Raw genomic sequence first — 16,653 nt, 5'->3', positions numbered from 1 at the left:
TATTTAAGTCACTCAACAAATTTGTTTGCGTCTTACCTTAACTTAAAGTACTATTTTCTACATGTCCATTTTTTAAAATTATAAACGCTCAGCCATTTTCACTTGTTCAGAGCTTGTCTTTGAAAAGATTAAGTTTGCTCTTGCTTGGAAATAAATAGCACCATTCTTAATTATCATTATTACCAATCTTAGTTAAACTCGGTGTAATAAAAGTATCAACCTGGGGCAATGGTGGGATTCAGCCATTTCACACCAGTTCAGATGGTTGTTAACTTACAGCCACCACCACCACCACCTGGCTATCAAAGTGAATCCTGGGCACTGAGCTGCAATGGAGAAATGGGCCGCAGAGCGGCTGGTGCAAAGGAAGGAGAATGCCACTTTCCCTCCTTTTTTTTTTGCCTTGCTCTTTCTCCTTCCCTCAGACTTGGCCGCTCCATTGCCCATTTCTCCCTTGCAGCACAGCATCCAGGATCCACGTTGATAGCTGGGGGGCGGGGGTAATTTAACAACTGGTTTGCCGAGGGTCAGGTTGGCCGGTGCGGGAGGCTCGTCCTGCATGTGCGGCAGAACTGGAGGATGGTGATGGGCCATGTCACCCATGACAGCCAACCTGACCCTGGGCGAACCAGTTGTTAAATTATTTCGATCCCACTACTGACCTGGGGTAGTATGTTCAGAGTATTGCAATGTAAATTCAAGCACCAGAAAAGTAAACAGAGATGGCTGAGGCTTCATTTAACTTCTTTATAACACATAAAGTAAATTTTACAAAACCAGCTGCAGATTTCTCCAACATGGAGCAAACTCGAGCAGAAGCAGACATGTTACAGGTTCAGAGCAGAACAGCAACTCAGGAGCTCAGAAACCGTTTCACTTTAGTTCAGCAGGCAAGCAAGACACACAGCAGAGGAAAGAAGCAGTTTCATTGTCAATAGGCAGACTCAGAGCTTAATATAGAGCCACGCCTAGGCTACTTCTAGTTTCAGTTTCCAAACAGTCCTCATTGGCTGACTTAGCTGCTATGCCTATTAATGAACAGGCTGACCTTGTTACCATGATCTATTCCAGTTCATGAATATACTCTGACATAGTAGTAGTTAAAGGCACTGGGAGAGTATGAATTCTAGTCCTTGTTAAATCTGATTTGACTCCATAGTTGCCTGTACCTGCTTTTTCTCCCAGTGTTGCCAAACAGTGACAGAGTAGGTAGGTGAATTCCTAAGGAGGGAGGCTATGGAATACAAGTAAACCATCTGTTGCCTGAGAGACATTATCTGTTGTGGCCCCCAAGCAGCCAGCAAAGCAGCAGATTCGGACAGTGAGGAGGTTGGGGAGGAACATGGGCCAGTCCTAGAGTCTTGGGAAGGCTCTGATGAGTGCTCTGTGTCAGAGGCAGAGATGGGGCCACAGCCGTCTGATAGTTATCAGCTGCCTTTGGAGTCGAACATCAGCAGAAGAATAGCTGGAGCCTGTTGCCAGTGTGTGCATGCACAGAGCTGCCAGAAGAAGGGAACAGCTTAGGAACAAGGATCGACTTGGGAGTAAAGCTACAGGTGGACGATGAATGGCCCCCTCATAGGGAATAAAACAGGAGCGAAAGAGGAGTGGGGTTTTTCAGGAGACAATTAGTTCATTTGGGTGAAGATCTGTTCCTGCATTCTTGCCAAGTATGCTACAGTGTGGCCTCTGAAAGATATCAGCCTGACAAATTCTCCAAGTCTGATAAAGGTCTGTAATTGTGAAATATCTTGAAAGACTGTTGGTCGGGACTTTGCTGGAGAGGAATTCACTGTAAACTAAATAAATGGGGTTTATCGGGACGAGGAGTCAGATTCGTGCTGTTGGGGAAGCCTAGGTCAGAACATTATCTAACAAGGTCAAGTGTTGAAGAATGTTTTGACCGAAGCAGACAGCTTTTCCCAAAGCAAAAGAACTGAACTCAGTTGTTGAACTATGGGCGGTCCAGAGAAGAAAAGGGAAGTTACCTAGGTGGGTTTTTGTGGGAAAAAAATCCCAAAATTGACTTTGCTTCTGCCGTACCTAGAGGGACTTTTGAATAAAGCTACATGTTTGGTTAATCTAAAGAGCCTTTTGTTGAATGAGCCAAATGGGATAATTGACATTCCTGCCTTATGCACAAGGACAGCTGAAGTAAACTTGGTATAGTCACTGTTTCTCAGGCCTAGGATGAAGACACAGTGATCAACTACTTCAGAAGAGTCATGGGTTGATTTGAAGGGGTTAAAAAAAAGAGGATTGATAAAGCCGTGGTTCTTTTTTCCACTCTTTTTCAGCACCATCTTAAAAAAATGGAGGGCAGACGCCTAGACTTTGATTACAAGAAGAAAAGACAAGGCAAAGTCCCAGATGAGGAGGTCCGCCAAGCTCTAGAGAAGTTCGATGAATCAAAAGAGATTGCTGAATCCAGCATGTTTAATCTGCTGGAGATGGATGTGAGCAAATCTTTCCCTATCATTTTTTTAAAAAAATTTGGACTGTTTTTAAAAAAATTATTAATAGCAATTCAAAACTTGGTTAAAGAACATATTTCTCTGGTCTTGTTTCCCTAGACTCTGTTCCATAAGTGTGTAGATCTGGCTTTCAAAGGCAAAATATTACATTGGTGTTTCTCAACCGTGGCAGCTTTAAGACGTGTGGATTTCAACTCCCAGCTTTGCTGGCTGGGGAATTCTGGGAGTTGAAGTCCACACGTCTTAAAGCTGCCAGAGTTGAAAAACCCTGCATTACATAATAAGTGAAATGTGGCTTTCCTAATAGAAAAGCGTTTTGCGTTTTGGAATTCCAGAGGCAAGGATTGCAAACATGTTTTTTTTTAAGTGAAATTGGCACTCTCAGTAAATTCTTCTACTTGCTATCAATTTTCATGTGAATGACATTTTGGAGGAAGACTTGGACACCCGTTTGGACTCAACCAGAAGCCCCACAGATCACAGCATAAATATGAATTATTTGAATAGTCTTGATATTCCACAGTGACTTGGTTCCAAGTCTAAAAATACCCATGGTGAAAAATAACGGTGACATGCCTCAAAAATTCTTCAAGACGGATAAATTGTCATATTGCTCTACCCCCTTCAGTTTCGTGTGCGCAAATAAGTCAGGGTTGAAATAAATTGAATTATATATATAATATCTGAACATGCTGGAACCAAATTCAATTAATTATACAGCAGGTTCACAGTATTTCTTGTTCTCCACTGAAACCGGATATATAGGATTCAATCAAGCTAACAAATTCCAGTCTGGTCAGACTAAATCCACACCAATATGAAGTTTCACATGTTTTCTGGAAAAGAATGACAACTATCCCCATGAGACACTTCCAATTTTGTCTCCACTGAAACCCAGAACGATGAAAATGCTCTGGGCTTTGCTTCAGCCAGACCATAATTCTACACTTTACTAGCGTGGAAAAGAAATCCTTTTTTCAGGTCATCCTCGACTTACAACTAAGGTTGGGACCCGAATTTCCATTGCTAAGCAAGCTGGTTGTTAAATGAGTCGGGCCCGAAATTTTTTGCCATGGTTGTTAAGTGAACCACTGCAGTTGTTAAACAAAATCTGGCTTCCCTCCTTGACTTTGCATGTTGGAAGCTGGCTGGGAAGGTCACGGATGACGATCACATGACCCTGGGAGGCTGTAACTGTTGTAAGGACATGCCGGTTGCCAAGCACCAGAATTTTGATCACCTGACCCATGGGGATGCTGCTACAGTCACAAGTGTGAGGACTGGTTGTAATTCAGGGCCGTTGTAATTTCACGAATAATCACTCAGTGACTCTAAAGCAGAGTTGTCCAATTTTGGCAACTTTTAAAACCTGTAGATTTCAACTTCCCGAATTCATGCTGATTGGGGAATTCTGGGTGTTGAAGTCCTCAAGTCTTAGTTGCCAAAGTTGGACTTCCCAGATCTAAAGACTTCTTTATCAGCTGGTTTGGAGAACTATTCCGGGGGAGGATTTCCAACATGCCAAGCATATAATGCCTCTGAATTGGTAAGCTAAATTGAATAGGTCATCCATTAAGACAGTTTTCTTTGTTAATACTGGTGACTTTGATTAAATGTATGAATTGTTTTTATTTGCATGTGAACAGCAATAGTCTTGCATAGTCAGGCTTCTTTAAAAACAACAACAACTAGACTTGCCACAGTGTATGCATGAATATCAAGACTCTTTTATAAATAAGGCATAATTAATCTGCATTAAGTGTTTTTGGATATGCACACTTGCTTATGAACCTAAGTGGCTTGTTGGTTAAAGCGAAGTTCACCCTATATCATACTTTAGACACTACTTTTTAGGTAGCCCTCCAGAAAATTCCTAGTAATAAGTATCTGAACATTAGCTATCCTTTTTAATAATCCTAGTGAAAAGATTTCTCTCTCTCTCCCTCCCTCCCTTTCTCTCCCTCCCCACCCTCTCTTTCTCTCCCTCCCTCTCTCTCCCTCCCTCTTCTCCCTCCCTCCCTCCCCCTCCCCATCCTCCCTCCCTCCCTCCCTCCCTCTCTCTCTCCCTCCCTCCCTCCCTTTCTCTCCCTCCCCCCTCTCTCCCCTTTCTCCCTCCCTCTCTCTCCCTCCCCACCCTCTCTCTTTCTCTCCCTCCCTCTCTCTCCCCTCCCTCTTCTCCCTCCCTCCACCCACGCTCCCTCTCTCTCCCTACCCATCTTCTCTCCCCCTCCCTCTCTCTCCCTACCCACCCTCTCTCCTCCATCCCTCTTTCCCTCCCTCCCCACCCTCTCTCCCTCTTCTCCCTCCTCTCCCTCCCTCCTCCCCTCTCTCCCTCCCTTTCTCTCCTTTCCTCCCCCCTCTCCCTCTCCCTCTCTTTCTTTCTCCTTCCCTCCCTCTCTCTCTCTCTCTCCATCGCTGGAGGTTTTTTCAAAAATAGACTGGACAGCCATTTGACTGGGGTAGTATAAGGCCTCTTGCCTTGAGTGGAGGGTTGGACTAGAAGACCTTCGAAATCCCTTCCAGCCCTGTGATTTTATGTTCTGTATTCTCTGCAGGTTGAACAAGTGAGCCAGATTTGTGCACTAGTACAAGCCCAGCTGGAATACCACAGGCAAGCCACAGAGATTCTCCAACAAGTCAGTCTCAAGCTGGAAGAAAGGTAGCAAAAATTGAACAGAAATATTTGGGCACATGTTTTTAATATCAGGGCTGTAAACTTGAGATGGGGAGCAGCTTTCCATGGATTATAGAACAAAATACATAGATACATTTAATTCTATTTTAGAGCCTGGACAGGATATATTTTGCAACAGCTATTCCAGCGAAAATACCTTCCCATAGTGCTCCATTGTTTTTTCCCCCCAGGCTGATAAAATATTCTCAACACATGTTTACCTGCACTTTTTGATTTTTTTTCTTGCTCGCTGATTCCGCCCAATCTTTCTGAAATTATTCTGCTTCTCCTTTTCTTGCAGTTGGACTCAAGCGATGTAATGCAATTAGGCCTTCAAAGCTCCATTTTCCAAGTTCTACTTAGACATTAAAGAAAAGGAAATGATTTGTTCCAATATGAACCAAATAGGATTCACCTGTCTTTTTTCACTGTCTAGCAAGCTTGCTTGGTTGGTTATTTTTTGGATGGATTTTAAATCTTACTTCAATTCTATATAGTTCTGATGTTATATTTCCCTTTAGTCTTGATTATAATGATTTGTATGGAGAGCTGTCTTTTTTATGAGTTATTTTCTGAAAAAAAAATTCAGGATTTTTGTCAATCGTTTCAGACTATTTCGAAGAATCTTTTCCAGCGTGGTGGAGGGGGCTCAAGAATTTATAGGCAGGTTAAGTGGTCATTCAGGGTATATACAGGAATTTATAGACATCGTCTTGAAATAATTATAAAAAACTAATTTTGCAACTTAATTTTGCAGGGTTTTACAGATATAGAACCATAGTTTTTAAACTTAAAATCTTATTTTCCTATCCTAACCCTACCTAGACTTTAACTATCATCTATCACAGTTTAAAGACATGTTGTACAAGTCTGTTGTTTAGTTAAATTATCATGGATTTTGACAAGGCTTAAACAATATATATTTGCCTTTGCACTTCGAATCGGCCTGATGCAGACTTTCTATATCAGAAAAAGCTGCTCTTGACATTAACCACAGTGGACAAGTCCACTCTATTGGATTCCATCAAAAGAAATATCAGGAAATTAAGTGAGCTTAGCAATGTGTATAGCCTCTGCCCTCATTGATATGGGAAATGTTACTTCTAATTCTTTAAGCAGAAGCTCAGGTTTCTGTTTAAAGAAAACAGGTTTGTAACAATCAGACCTTCAATAGAGAGTAAATCCCATAGCTATCAAACTTCAACTACAACTACCATGTTCTTTGACAAAAAAAGACCAGGTATCTTGAAATATCTTCTGCATGCAATGCCTTGGAGTCGGGACCAAAAACTGATGTTACGGATAAATGTCTAGAGATTCCCTAAGGAAAGCAATTAGGGCACTTTTCGTTCAGACTTGTTTCTGGACCAGTAAAAAAAAAAAACATGGGAAAATCCCTTTGCCAAAGAACATTAAAATAGAGTTAGGAATAGGAGTAGAGTTAGGATTAGGATTAGGTCTCCTTGGAATCAGGGCTGAAAATTGATGTTACGGATAGATTCTTATAGGCTCTCAAAGATAAAGTGACTCTGATAGCTTTTGGTTAGGACTTCTTTCTGGGCCTGAGTAACATGTACGGGGAAATCCCATTGACAATAAAAATGAAACTAGGTTTAGGATTATGGTTTGGGTTGAGGTTAGGTCTCTTTGGAGCAGCAGTGAGCTGCTGGATGGTCGGCAAGGTATGGGCGAGCCCCTAGCTGTGATTTCTGGCTGGGCCTGCCCACTGGCCCTTGTGCTATGCTTTTCCTAAATAACTAACTTTCCCCCCCAGCCAGGCTGCCCTGGTGAGTTCTGCGCCACCCTGCTGTACTCACTGGAGTTGCCTGAGTCGATTAACTCAGGGGTCCCCAACCACCGGTCCCCGGACCGGTAACGGTCCGTGGATCATTTTTTACCGGGCCGCAAAGCTTGGGCGCCGCCATCTTGTTTCGACAGCGCTTGTTTCGGTTGCTTCCGGGTTTTTGGTTGGAAAGTGCTTCCGGATTTTCAGTTGGAAGGCGGCGCTTGGGTGCTCGCGCCTTAGTTTCGTCGAAGGGAGGGGGCGGCTTCGAACGAAGAGCCGTCCCGATGGCGGTGGAGTCTCGCGTTACTCAGGTACCGGTCCGTGGAAGAATAAATAATCGTGAAACCGGTCCCTGGTTCAAAAAAGGTTGGGGGCCACTGGATTAACTGCCTGTTTGAAGCTGCGTTTCAGCCCCAAAGCGGCGCATGCGCAACCAGCGATCCCCTTGTCAACGAAAGTGCAGCCCACCTCTGCTTTGGAGTCAGGCCCAATAACTGATATTAGGGACAGAGTCTTCAAGATTCTCTAAGGAAAGAGACCCTGACACCTTTTCATTCAGACTTCTTTGGGAACCACAATAAAATACATAGGAAAATCCCATTGCCAGTGAAAATGAAACTGGAGTTGAGGATTTCGCTTTCTTTAGAGAACCTCTAAGACTCTATCCCTAACTTCACTTTTTGACTCTGATTCTAAAAAGAGCTAATCATAACTATAACCCAGTCCCTAACCCTAAACCTTGTTTTGTTTTGTGAATGGGGTTTTCCCATGTATTACTGTGCTCTATAAATATGTCTGAGCAAAAAGCAGCCACGTTCTCCTTCCTTATAAAACCTCTAAGAATCTATTCCTAATGTGAGTTTTCGACCGTGACTCCAATGACAGCTAATCCTAAATCTATCCATAACCCTAACCCTAATTTCATTTTCATTGGCAGAGGTGTTTTCCCATGTATTTTCCTGTGCTCCACAAAGAAGTCCAAAACAGAATCTGTCATGTTGTTTCCTTACTTAGAGAACCTCTAAGAATCTATTCCTAACATCAAGTTTCAGCACTGACTCCATTGAGAGCTAACTCTATTTAACCTGAATCCTAGCTTTTCTTTCGTACTTCTTTTAGGACCACAGTAAAATTCATGGGAAAATCCCATTGTCAAAGAATATTAAACCTGAAGGAACTGCAGTCAGGAATTTCTGGGCTTTCTTAAAATTTAATTATGTTATTTTACAAGTAAGGTAGCCGAAGTGTAGCCTAAGGTTCTCTTAAGCAGAGAATCAGCTGAACAGTTCAAATAAGAAAGTCTTACTGAAAACCCTCGTAACTCAGATACCGGGAGATAAATACTTTAGTAGGGCTGAGAATAAAGTCCAACCTGATTCTATACAAGAAATGTTTATGATCTGGCCTCTTGTTTTCCAGCATATAATGGTCTCAACAAGCAGCCACAATCAGATTTCGTCCGAGCTTACAAATCATCATTGTCTTTTAATGACCACATAATCCCTTGTGGGGTGGAGTGTGGGCAACTGGACCTGAATGTTTACTGGCCAAATGCCCTTCCTGTCATCAGTGCAGAGTTATATTCAGCAGATATAATCTCGATGTGTCCAGAGAGAAATATCTGCCTCTACCTAGGATCGAACCCACAGCCTCCTGATTGTGAGGCGAGAGCTCCACCTCTAGGCCACCGCACCACTCCCAGTCCCAGCTTACAATACATAGATTCCTCAATGATGTATTTCATCCACTCTTCATTGTTAAGGAGAACCTGTAAGATACCTTCCCTATGCACTGAAATAAATTCAATGTATGACATTGGCATTTGTATCAAATTCAAGGTATATATCAAACTGGTGAAAAGATAGTTCAAGATAGAAGCCTAAACTAAACTTGTCCTCTGTCAAGATGTCCAGGAAAATCCTTTGAATGTGAATCAAATATAGCCTTGATATATTTGTACAATTTATGCATTGGGGGCAGATCACTATAATATTCAGTTTTAGGGCCAAAAGAATGAAAATGACAGGGTTCAAAATCAGGCAAAGTTTTACATGAGGTACTGTAGTAGTAGGCCTGCTTGTAGACTTGCTGGTTATGAAAATGCAAAAAAAAAAAAATAGTCTTAGTGGATTAGAATTGGATTAGTTCAAATTAGTAACTGCTCATTTTCTAACAGAATAAAAGAAACATCGGTTCAGATCAGAAGAGAATATCAGCCAAAGCCCCGGATGACCTTGGAATTAAGTGACAATAATCAGCACAATGGAGGGCACTCTAATGCTACCACTCCTAAGCCTTCAGGTAAGAATGGGAAAAGAGGAGGTGAACAAGAAATGTCCAAGAAAATTTCTGTATTTGTCATAGCTTCGTTGGATCCCAGTTTGGAGGAGAAGTTGGAACTGGGACCGTCTGACAAGGATGGCACAGTCCCATCCGAATGTGTAGAGAGTCTAGGGGAACTCGACTCCCAAAGCCATCTGGCAATTAGGGGAAGGGGGGAAGAGCCAACCGGATGGGGTTGTAGATCGGCTTGTAGGAGCAGATCAGCTACAGAGAGCCAATGGAGATAATAGGCTCCTGACCACCCCTGACAAGGAACAGCTGCCTCTCCTGCCCGATCTGTGGATGAGAAGAGCAGAGTGGAGGGAGGCATAGAGGAGGTCAGCGAGGCTGCTCGGGAGGAAGCAACCCTGTCCCTCCCCACAAGAAACAACTGGGGAAGGGTGATTTAACCAGATACTGGGGGAAGGTGTATTTGTCAGGAACACCTCTTTGCTTTGATGTGCCCCTTCCCAGCTTTTGTGAATATTTCCTAGAGACTCGTGGACTGCATTTCTTGCCTGTTTGCCTGTGGACTCTAGACTTGGCTCTCTGATTTTGGACTGTTGGACTGTGCTTTGGTTTCTGGAACTCTGGACTTGTGTTGTGGCCTTGGTACTTGTGGGTTACTTCCCTCTTTGCCTCATGAGTCGGCTAGGACTTAGGTTATGTTATGTTCATGGAACCAGGAAATTCAAACTGAGGGGAAACTGAGGAATGGGGCGGAGCTTTCCCGGCACCATTGGTGGGTCATTTGATGCTGAATTAAGTGTGCAATAAATGGACTCTACTTAAAATTAGCCAGCTTGACTTGGGTCAGAGCAGAACTCTTCCTTTCTCTGGAGGAATGCCTCTGACCGCGGGGTCCTTGAAATACTGGGGTGGGGGATTAAATGATTTTGAAATATTAGATAAGATTCATGAGATTCACAAAACCATCTGAGGGTAGATGATCCATTTCCTTTGTTCCTTTCATAGAATGTCTTGTATCAAAGGAAAACTATCTAGGTGGCTGGTCCTTGACAGATATCAAAAAGCTAAGTAAAATTGGACTAGTTAATATTGAGATGATACTACCTGGCCAAATAGAGGTAAGAAAGGAGAGTTAAGATGGATTCAGTTGCATCTCAAGAATTTGAGGAGGAATTAACTTTAATTCCAAGGAGGCTTTCCTATTACAAAAAGTAATCTCTCTGAAAGGATTATAGAATTTTAAAGTGTGGATGGCTATTAGACACTGGTAACATTTCATTCTTGCATAAATAGCATTTGTTGTAGCGGTATCTCATTTTCAATTCCACCCAATCATTTGTAAAGGTGTACAAATTGCATTGTGATCCACAAGGGCTGAGAGAATACAGTTAGCTGCTAAAGGATAACACACAGGCAGGACAAGGCATCATAGACCGGTATTGTGATGTTCTTCAAATAATATTACAATGTAATGTAATAATAATATAACATAACATAATATAAAATATATCATTTTAAGATAAGTATTGCGATAATTTACAAGAAAGCGAGGCATAAACCAGTTTAAAAAAAAGCTTTTTTAAATAACCATAATATATTCAGGACTTAAAATTATTATAATATGTTAGGGATAACATGGTTACCTAACTTAGTTTGGGTAAAATAATATATATAGACTATAATTGTGTGTGTCACTTTAAATGAAGACCATGTATTTTGGGTGCGGTTGTAAAATCACCATAAGAGGGAGCAAGAGAGCTCACTGTTTGCTGGCTTTTACTGGATTGCTGACAATGATGGATTGATGGTGATAACTGCGTTTTTTCCCTGCTATTGCTGAACGAAGAAAAGAGGTTTGATTTTCTTCATATCTCTACTGCAAAAAGAGATATATTACTGGACTGATTATTTGTAAGTTTACTGACCTCTTTTTTCGACACTGGACTTTGCAACTGATTAGTCCCCAGATGGACTGAACTAGTGTATGATATATGGACTGTTTGACTATGCTATAACTCTGACTGGAATAAAAACTATTTAACTGGCACAGTGTATCTGTTTTACTGAGTGTAAGCTACAACAACGTTTATCTCATATATCTGCCTGCCTGACTGACTACCGTTGCACGTTCTGCTAGGGTGTATATCCCTAACATAATAAGATAGACATAAAGTATCTAGAAGAATAAAGTCTTCCCCTGGTCCTGATGTTAGCATAAACCAGGCAGGTAACATTCCACAATCATAGGTACCTAATCATGACTCCGTTTCCTGTTGCATTTAATGCCCATTCACTATGCAGTGCTGTGTCTTGTAGCTGCCTTTAGTAAGCGCCATGTTTCTCTCTTTCCTCTCTTTTTCCTTTCCACACAGGTGGCGTGGGCATGGATCAGCCGTGTTGTCGAGCTCTGTATGACTTTGACCCTGAAAATGAAGGGGAGCTTGGTTTTAAAGAAGGCGATGTCATCACCCTCACTAACCAGATTGATGATAACTGGTACGAAGGCATGATTCATGGGCAGTCTGGCTTCTTCCCCATCAATTATGTGGAAATTCTTGTTCCTTTGCCTCATTAGGGTAGCCCATCCATCTATCAAAATTATTGTTTCTCCTAATTAATAATAATAATAAAGTAATTCGTTGATACCACTGCTTTTGAAAAATTAAGAAATCAATAAACGAAATGGCTGCTTATTCCACATCACAACTACAAACTGCACCGGCCCCACAGATAATATTTGATTTTTGTGTCACCCTGCCACAGAGTGGTGATATGTAGTATTTTCTCAAGGCATTTGCAGCCAGACAAACGTGGGATGTCCAGGTTATTCCTTTGGTTGCTACAGAGATGTCTATGCAGTGCTGGGGTGAGAGTGTGTGGCAATTAATGGTGTAACTAGGTCTTAATATTTGTGGAAAGAAAGCAGCTGAGTGATTGGGGAAGATAAAGCATATCACCATTCTTTCATTATTTTCTTCTCTTTCTACGAAGAAGAGAGGGGGAAGGACATACACGGCCTTGGGTATTCCACCTTTCCCTATCCAAACAGTGTGTTTCATGCAGGCCTAATTATTGCTAACTGGCTTTTTCGTGTTGTCTTATCTCAGAAATGATTTGAGTGCTGGAGAAACTGCGAAATGTGTATTCCAGTTGCTTTACACATCGGCCACCACTGCTCTGTACTTGCTATATTCCAGGTGTGGCGGAAGGTATCTAGGAATCTATTAGTAGGTTTTGTGTGTGTGTGTGTGTGTGTGTACGATTGTGTTTTAATTCACAATTGTTTAACACTAGCAACAACAACAAAATTCTGCCTAAAAGTTGCTGATGTGAGGAGAATTGAGGGTAACCAGCTGCCATTTTAAAGTGAAAGGGACCTGCTGATTGCTAGTGCTCAGAACAAATTCTTATGCTTAGTGTGCTCAAAGACTCCTTGTTTTGTTTTGTTTTTAATTCTAAATGTATTAGCTCTTACCTGGCTCTGGTTGGTGAATCTGGGGTTCTAGTTAAAATAATAATAATAATATTACTAAACTTTTTAGTCTGCCAGCCCCATTTTAGATTGTCAATTCAAGAGCTGTTCAAAATCCAAGGCTTTTTAATAGCATCCAAAAGTTAATGCAGGAAAGATTAACTTTGGAGGGTAGCCTATGTGCTTGCTTAGAAAGCTTCAATATTAAAAGCACAATGCCAGCAGAAGTCAATCATACTTGGAGAAAACATTTTAAAAACAACATTCAACTGTGTAAAATCTAGACACAAGAAGTATAATTTTAAACGTCATGAACCCTTTATATATTTACTAATAGTAATAAGCAACGTACACCATGTAGTTTTATTTTCACCTACCTTGTGTTCTTTGAACATCATTTGTGTATATTCTGCCCTCAGTGAGGACTAAATAATAACAGATTTTTTGTGTGTGTATGTGTGTGCTTAGGAATTACAGTGACATACAGTTACACACACAAACACATTTAATTATTTTTCTCTCCATGCTGTCCTCTATGCATTTATGTGCCACTTCCTCCAGTTGGGGTGTAAAATGTTGTCTAGCTGGTTCATTGTTGTTTCATTTGAATTACCCAGAATTCTGTTTCTCTATATAAATCTGTATATAAACCTTCTTGTGCTGCTTCAGATGTGCCACTTCAGTATTGGACCATGTGAAATGAAGGAAGTCCTTTTGCTTTTCATGTATAAACTATACCATGAACAGTGTTGTTCTTTCAAATAAAAATGCTGATTGAGAAGCCACAATGATTATGCTTGCATTTTTTTCATTAATATTTGCGTTTGATCATACCAGACGGCCGCAGTTTCCTATCCAAGATACAGTAAGTAGTCTTTGGGTTATGATGGCAATTTGGGACCAGGACTGCCATTGTTAAGTGATGGGATCATAAAATGTGAAATCATGGGACTACCCCACTAATCAGTGGCAATCATGGCAGTCCTCATTGCCATCGTAATCCCAAGAAGTAGCAAGGGCGGCACTCCCAGGAAAGCGGCATGGGGGTGGGACAGTGGAAGGGGGGGGGCTGACAGTTGGGGAGGCCAGGGCCACCAGTTGTGCACAAATGCAGGAAAGCTGAGAGAATGGACGGCAGTTTTCTTTAATAAAGAAGAATATTTGTAACTCAGAGTTGACATGAGGGGGTCCTTGGTGCTCTCTGAGCTTGCTTGTTTTCTTGAAGATGTTTCATTTCATTAGTCATTCATAATTAGCACTGTTCATGTTACCTAGTTTGGGTGATGAAATGCCTGCAGGAAAACAAGCAGGCTCAGAGAGCACCAAAGACCCCTCAGTTTTCTTTAAGCTATAATTAAAAAGCAGATCTCTTTCTCTCTCTGAAGATTTTTTCCAGCACTAGAGTAGAAATGATGTCCAAGTTCATTTGGCTCAGCTGCTGCTAATTTAATAGAGGCGTTAAGGATTTCAGAAGAGCTGGGCTACATAGGGCCAAAATCCTATCTCATGCACCTGAAGGCAGGACAAGAAGCAATGGATGGAAATCAAAGAGTGAATCAACCTAGAACTAAGAAGAAATTTCCAGACAGTTAGAACAATTAACCAGTGGAACAACTTGCCTCCAGAAGTTGTGAATGCTCCAACACTGGAATTTTTAAGGAAGAAATTGGACAACCATTTATCTGAAATTATACTCATGAATTATCCTACCAGAGCTGACAGTTGGACTAGAAGACCTCCAAAATCCCTTCCAATTCTGTTATTCATCCTGTGAGCAAGCCTGATGGAAAATCCCAAATGCTAGACAGTATAATCTCAGCCTTCCACTTGTCTTCCCCAGGGACTGATACTGAGAGGCAATGGCAATTAGCTGCTGATATGGAAGTTAACATAGCAGTTATATCTACTATCCACTGCTTGTCTTTTGTGAACTTTTCAAATTCTATTTCAATCTTTCCAAGTTGGTGGACCGGGGTCCCCAACCTGTGGGCCACAGCCCAGTACCGGGCTGTGGCTTATTGGCCACCGGGCTGCATGAATGGCTGGCTAGTGTGCGTGCATACATCCCTCCCCACTTGTGCTGGCATCACCACGAGTGTTACACAGGTGCTACCGGCCGCCAACCCAGAAAGGTTGGGGAACTCTGGTCTACACCATGGGTTTCTGACATCTACAGCTTATTTGCTGACTGTCAAAGTATATACTTAATGTTTGTCTTGCCTCTTTTACCACTGAGGTTTTTTTTAAAATTGCCCTAATATTTTGAAAGAGAAAGATACAGTGGTCTAGTGGTTAAGGCACCAGACTAGAAACCCAGAGATTGTGAGTTATAGTCCCACTTTAGTCATAAAAGCCAGCTGGATGATCTTGAGCTAGTCACTCTCAGCCCAGTTCTACTCATAGCGTTGTTGAGGGGGGACAAAGGAGGATGGAAGTGTGTCCTATATGCTCGCTACCTTGAGTTATTTGTAAAAATAATAAAAGCCAGGTACAAATAAGTACAATGACGTGGGAAAATACCCGAACAAAGCTGAATACCATACATGTAAGTACCGCTGAAAACTTTATATATATATATATATATATATATATATATATATATATATATATATATATATATATATATCATATATATATATCATATATATATATATATATATATATATATATATATATATATATATATATATATATATATCATATATAAATATATATATATATATATATATATATATATATATATATATATATATATATATATATATATATATCATATATAACATATATAACATAGTGTTTACCCAAGAGAAGGACAGATGTTCACAGTGTCATAGTAATCTGCTTGAAACAATTGAAGGATGAATTTGCATTCTGTTTGGAGAGCCACACTGCACAAATTATACAAGACCTTTGTAAAAGGAGCAGATACACAAAAATCAGAGAATAGGGGAAAGCTATAATTCAATGGTTGAACTCAAAGGATTGTGCTGAAGTAACATTCTAACCCCTTCTCCACAAAAAAATGGATCACAAAGATAAAAAATTGCTTTGTGTTGCACTTGGGTCCTCCAAGAAATAGAGCTGGAGGAGGTACAGCAGCCAAACACATCACTCCATCCTAAATCCTGATGAACTTCAGCTGCTAAGTCAGGCCAATAGGCTAGAAGTTTCAATGAAGCCCTGATAGGCCTCTTGTGGATTGACTGGATTTCTTTAACCCTAAAATTTTGAAAAATCACATTTAGTCTGACTATATCTATACCAAAACTGCCACTGAGAAGATTTAGCCGGTTGAGTGGAATAAGCATTTACTTTAGACCATCCTAAGCCAATTTTCAGATTCCTCTATAGCAGGGGTGGGCAAACTACGGCCCGCAGGCCACATCCGGCCCGTTGGTCTGTCCAATGCGGCCCGCCCCTGAAAAAAAATTGCTGCCATTGGTCTGTCCAATCCGGCCCGCCCCTGAAAAAAAAATCGCTGGGCGTGGCGTAATTGCCCTGTGCCGCGTGGCCCCCAAAGCTGCAAAACAGTGCGGAGCGATCTAGGGGTAGGAAAGAAAAGAAATTTGCAAAGGCCTCGGCTGGGAGTTTGAAATCACCTTTGAGTGCGACCTCTCTGATCCCCCTTTTTTTTCCGGGGCTTCCAGGCTTAAACTTTGCAAAGGCAAAGCTTGCAGGCTGGAGCATCTTCCCGCCGAGGAGCGGGAAGGGTTCCACCCGGCGGGCGGGGTGGGCTGCTTGGAGCCACCTAAAGCTAGGCCGCTGCTGGTGGAGCTTTGCCCTGCCTTGGTGCCCCATTTCCCGGCTCAGCAGTCCTGCTCGGGCAGCACTTTAAAAGCCTGCTCCCAGCACCCGAGCAACTTCCCAGCAACTTTCGGCTTCCTTTTAACTTGCGGGCGCTAGCGCCTGGCCCTGAGCCGCACGGTGGAAGGGAAGCCCGGCGGGCGGGCGGGCA

At 41.8% G+C, this 16,653-nt stretch overlaps 1 protein-coding gene across 3 annotated transcripts in view; it reads left to right on the top strand.

The window, feature by feature from the left end:
• SH3GL2 (SH3 domain containing GRB2 like 2, endophilin A1) overlaps positions 1 to 13,487 on the top strand; it is an 87,283-nt gene extending 73,796 nt beyond the window's left edge. For all 3 annotated transcript variants that reach the window (XM_087957648.1, XM_087957649.1, XM_087957647.1), the window contains 4 exons: positions 2,298 to 2,456; positions 5,030 to 5,133; positions 9,111 to 9,235; positions 11,599 to 13,487. In XM_087957648.1, the coding sequence (XP_087813774.1) occupies positions 2,298 to 2,456; positions 5,030 to 5,133; positions 9,111 to 9,235; positions 11,599 to 11,801 (591 nt within the window). In that variant the 3' untranslated portion in view covers positions 11,802 to 13,487. The remainder of the gene's footprint in view (positions 1 to 2,297; positions 2,457 to 5,029; positions 5,134 to 9,110; positions 9,236 to 11,598) is intronic.
• Positions 13,488 to 16,653: the final 3,166 nt, after the last annotated feature.

The sequence above is a fragment of the Notechis scutatus genome, chromosome 2 (assembly GCF_049901735.1).
Source record: "Notechis scutatus isolate UNSWTSFEM ecotype Mainland chromosome 2, rNotScu1.2, whole genome shotgun sequence".
Classification (NCBI taxonomy): Eukaryota; Metazoa; Chordata; class Lepidosauria; order Squamata; family Elapidae; genus Notechis; species Notechis scutatus.
The sequence above is the reverse complement of the archived record's forward strand: the minus strand, read 5'-3'. Positions and strand labels throughout refer to the sequence as shown.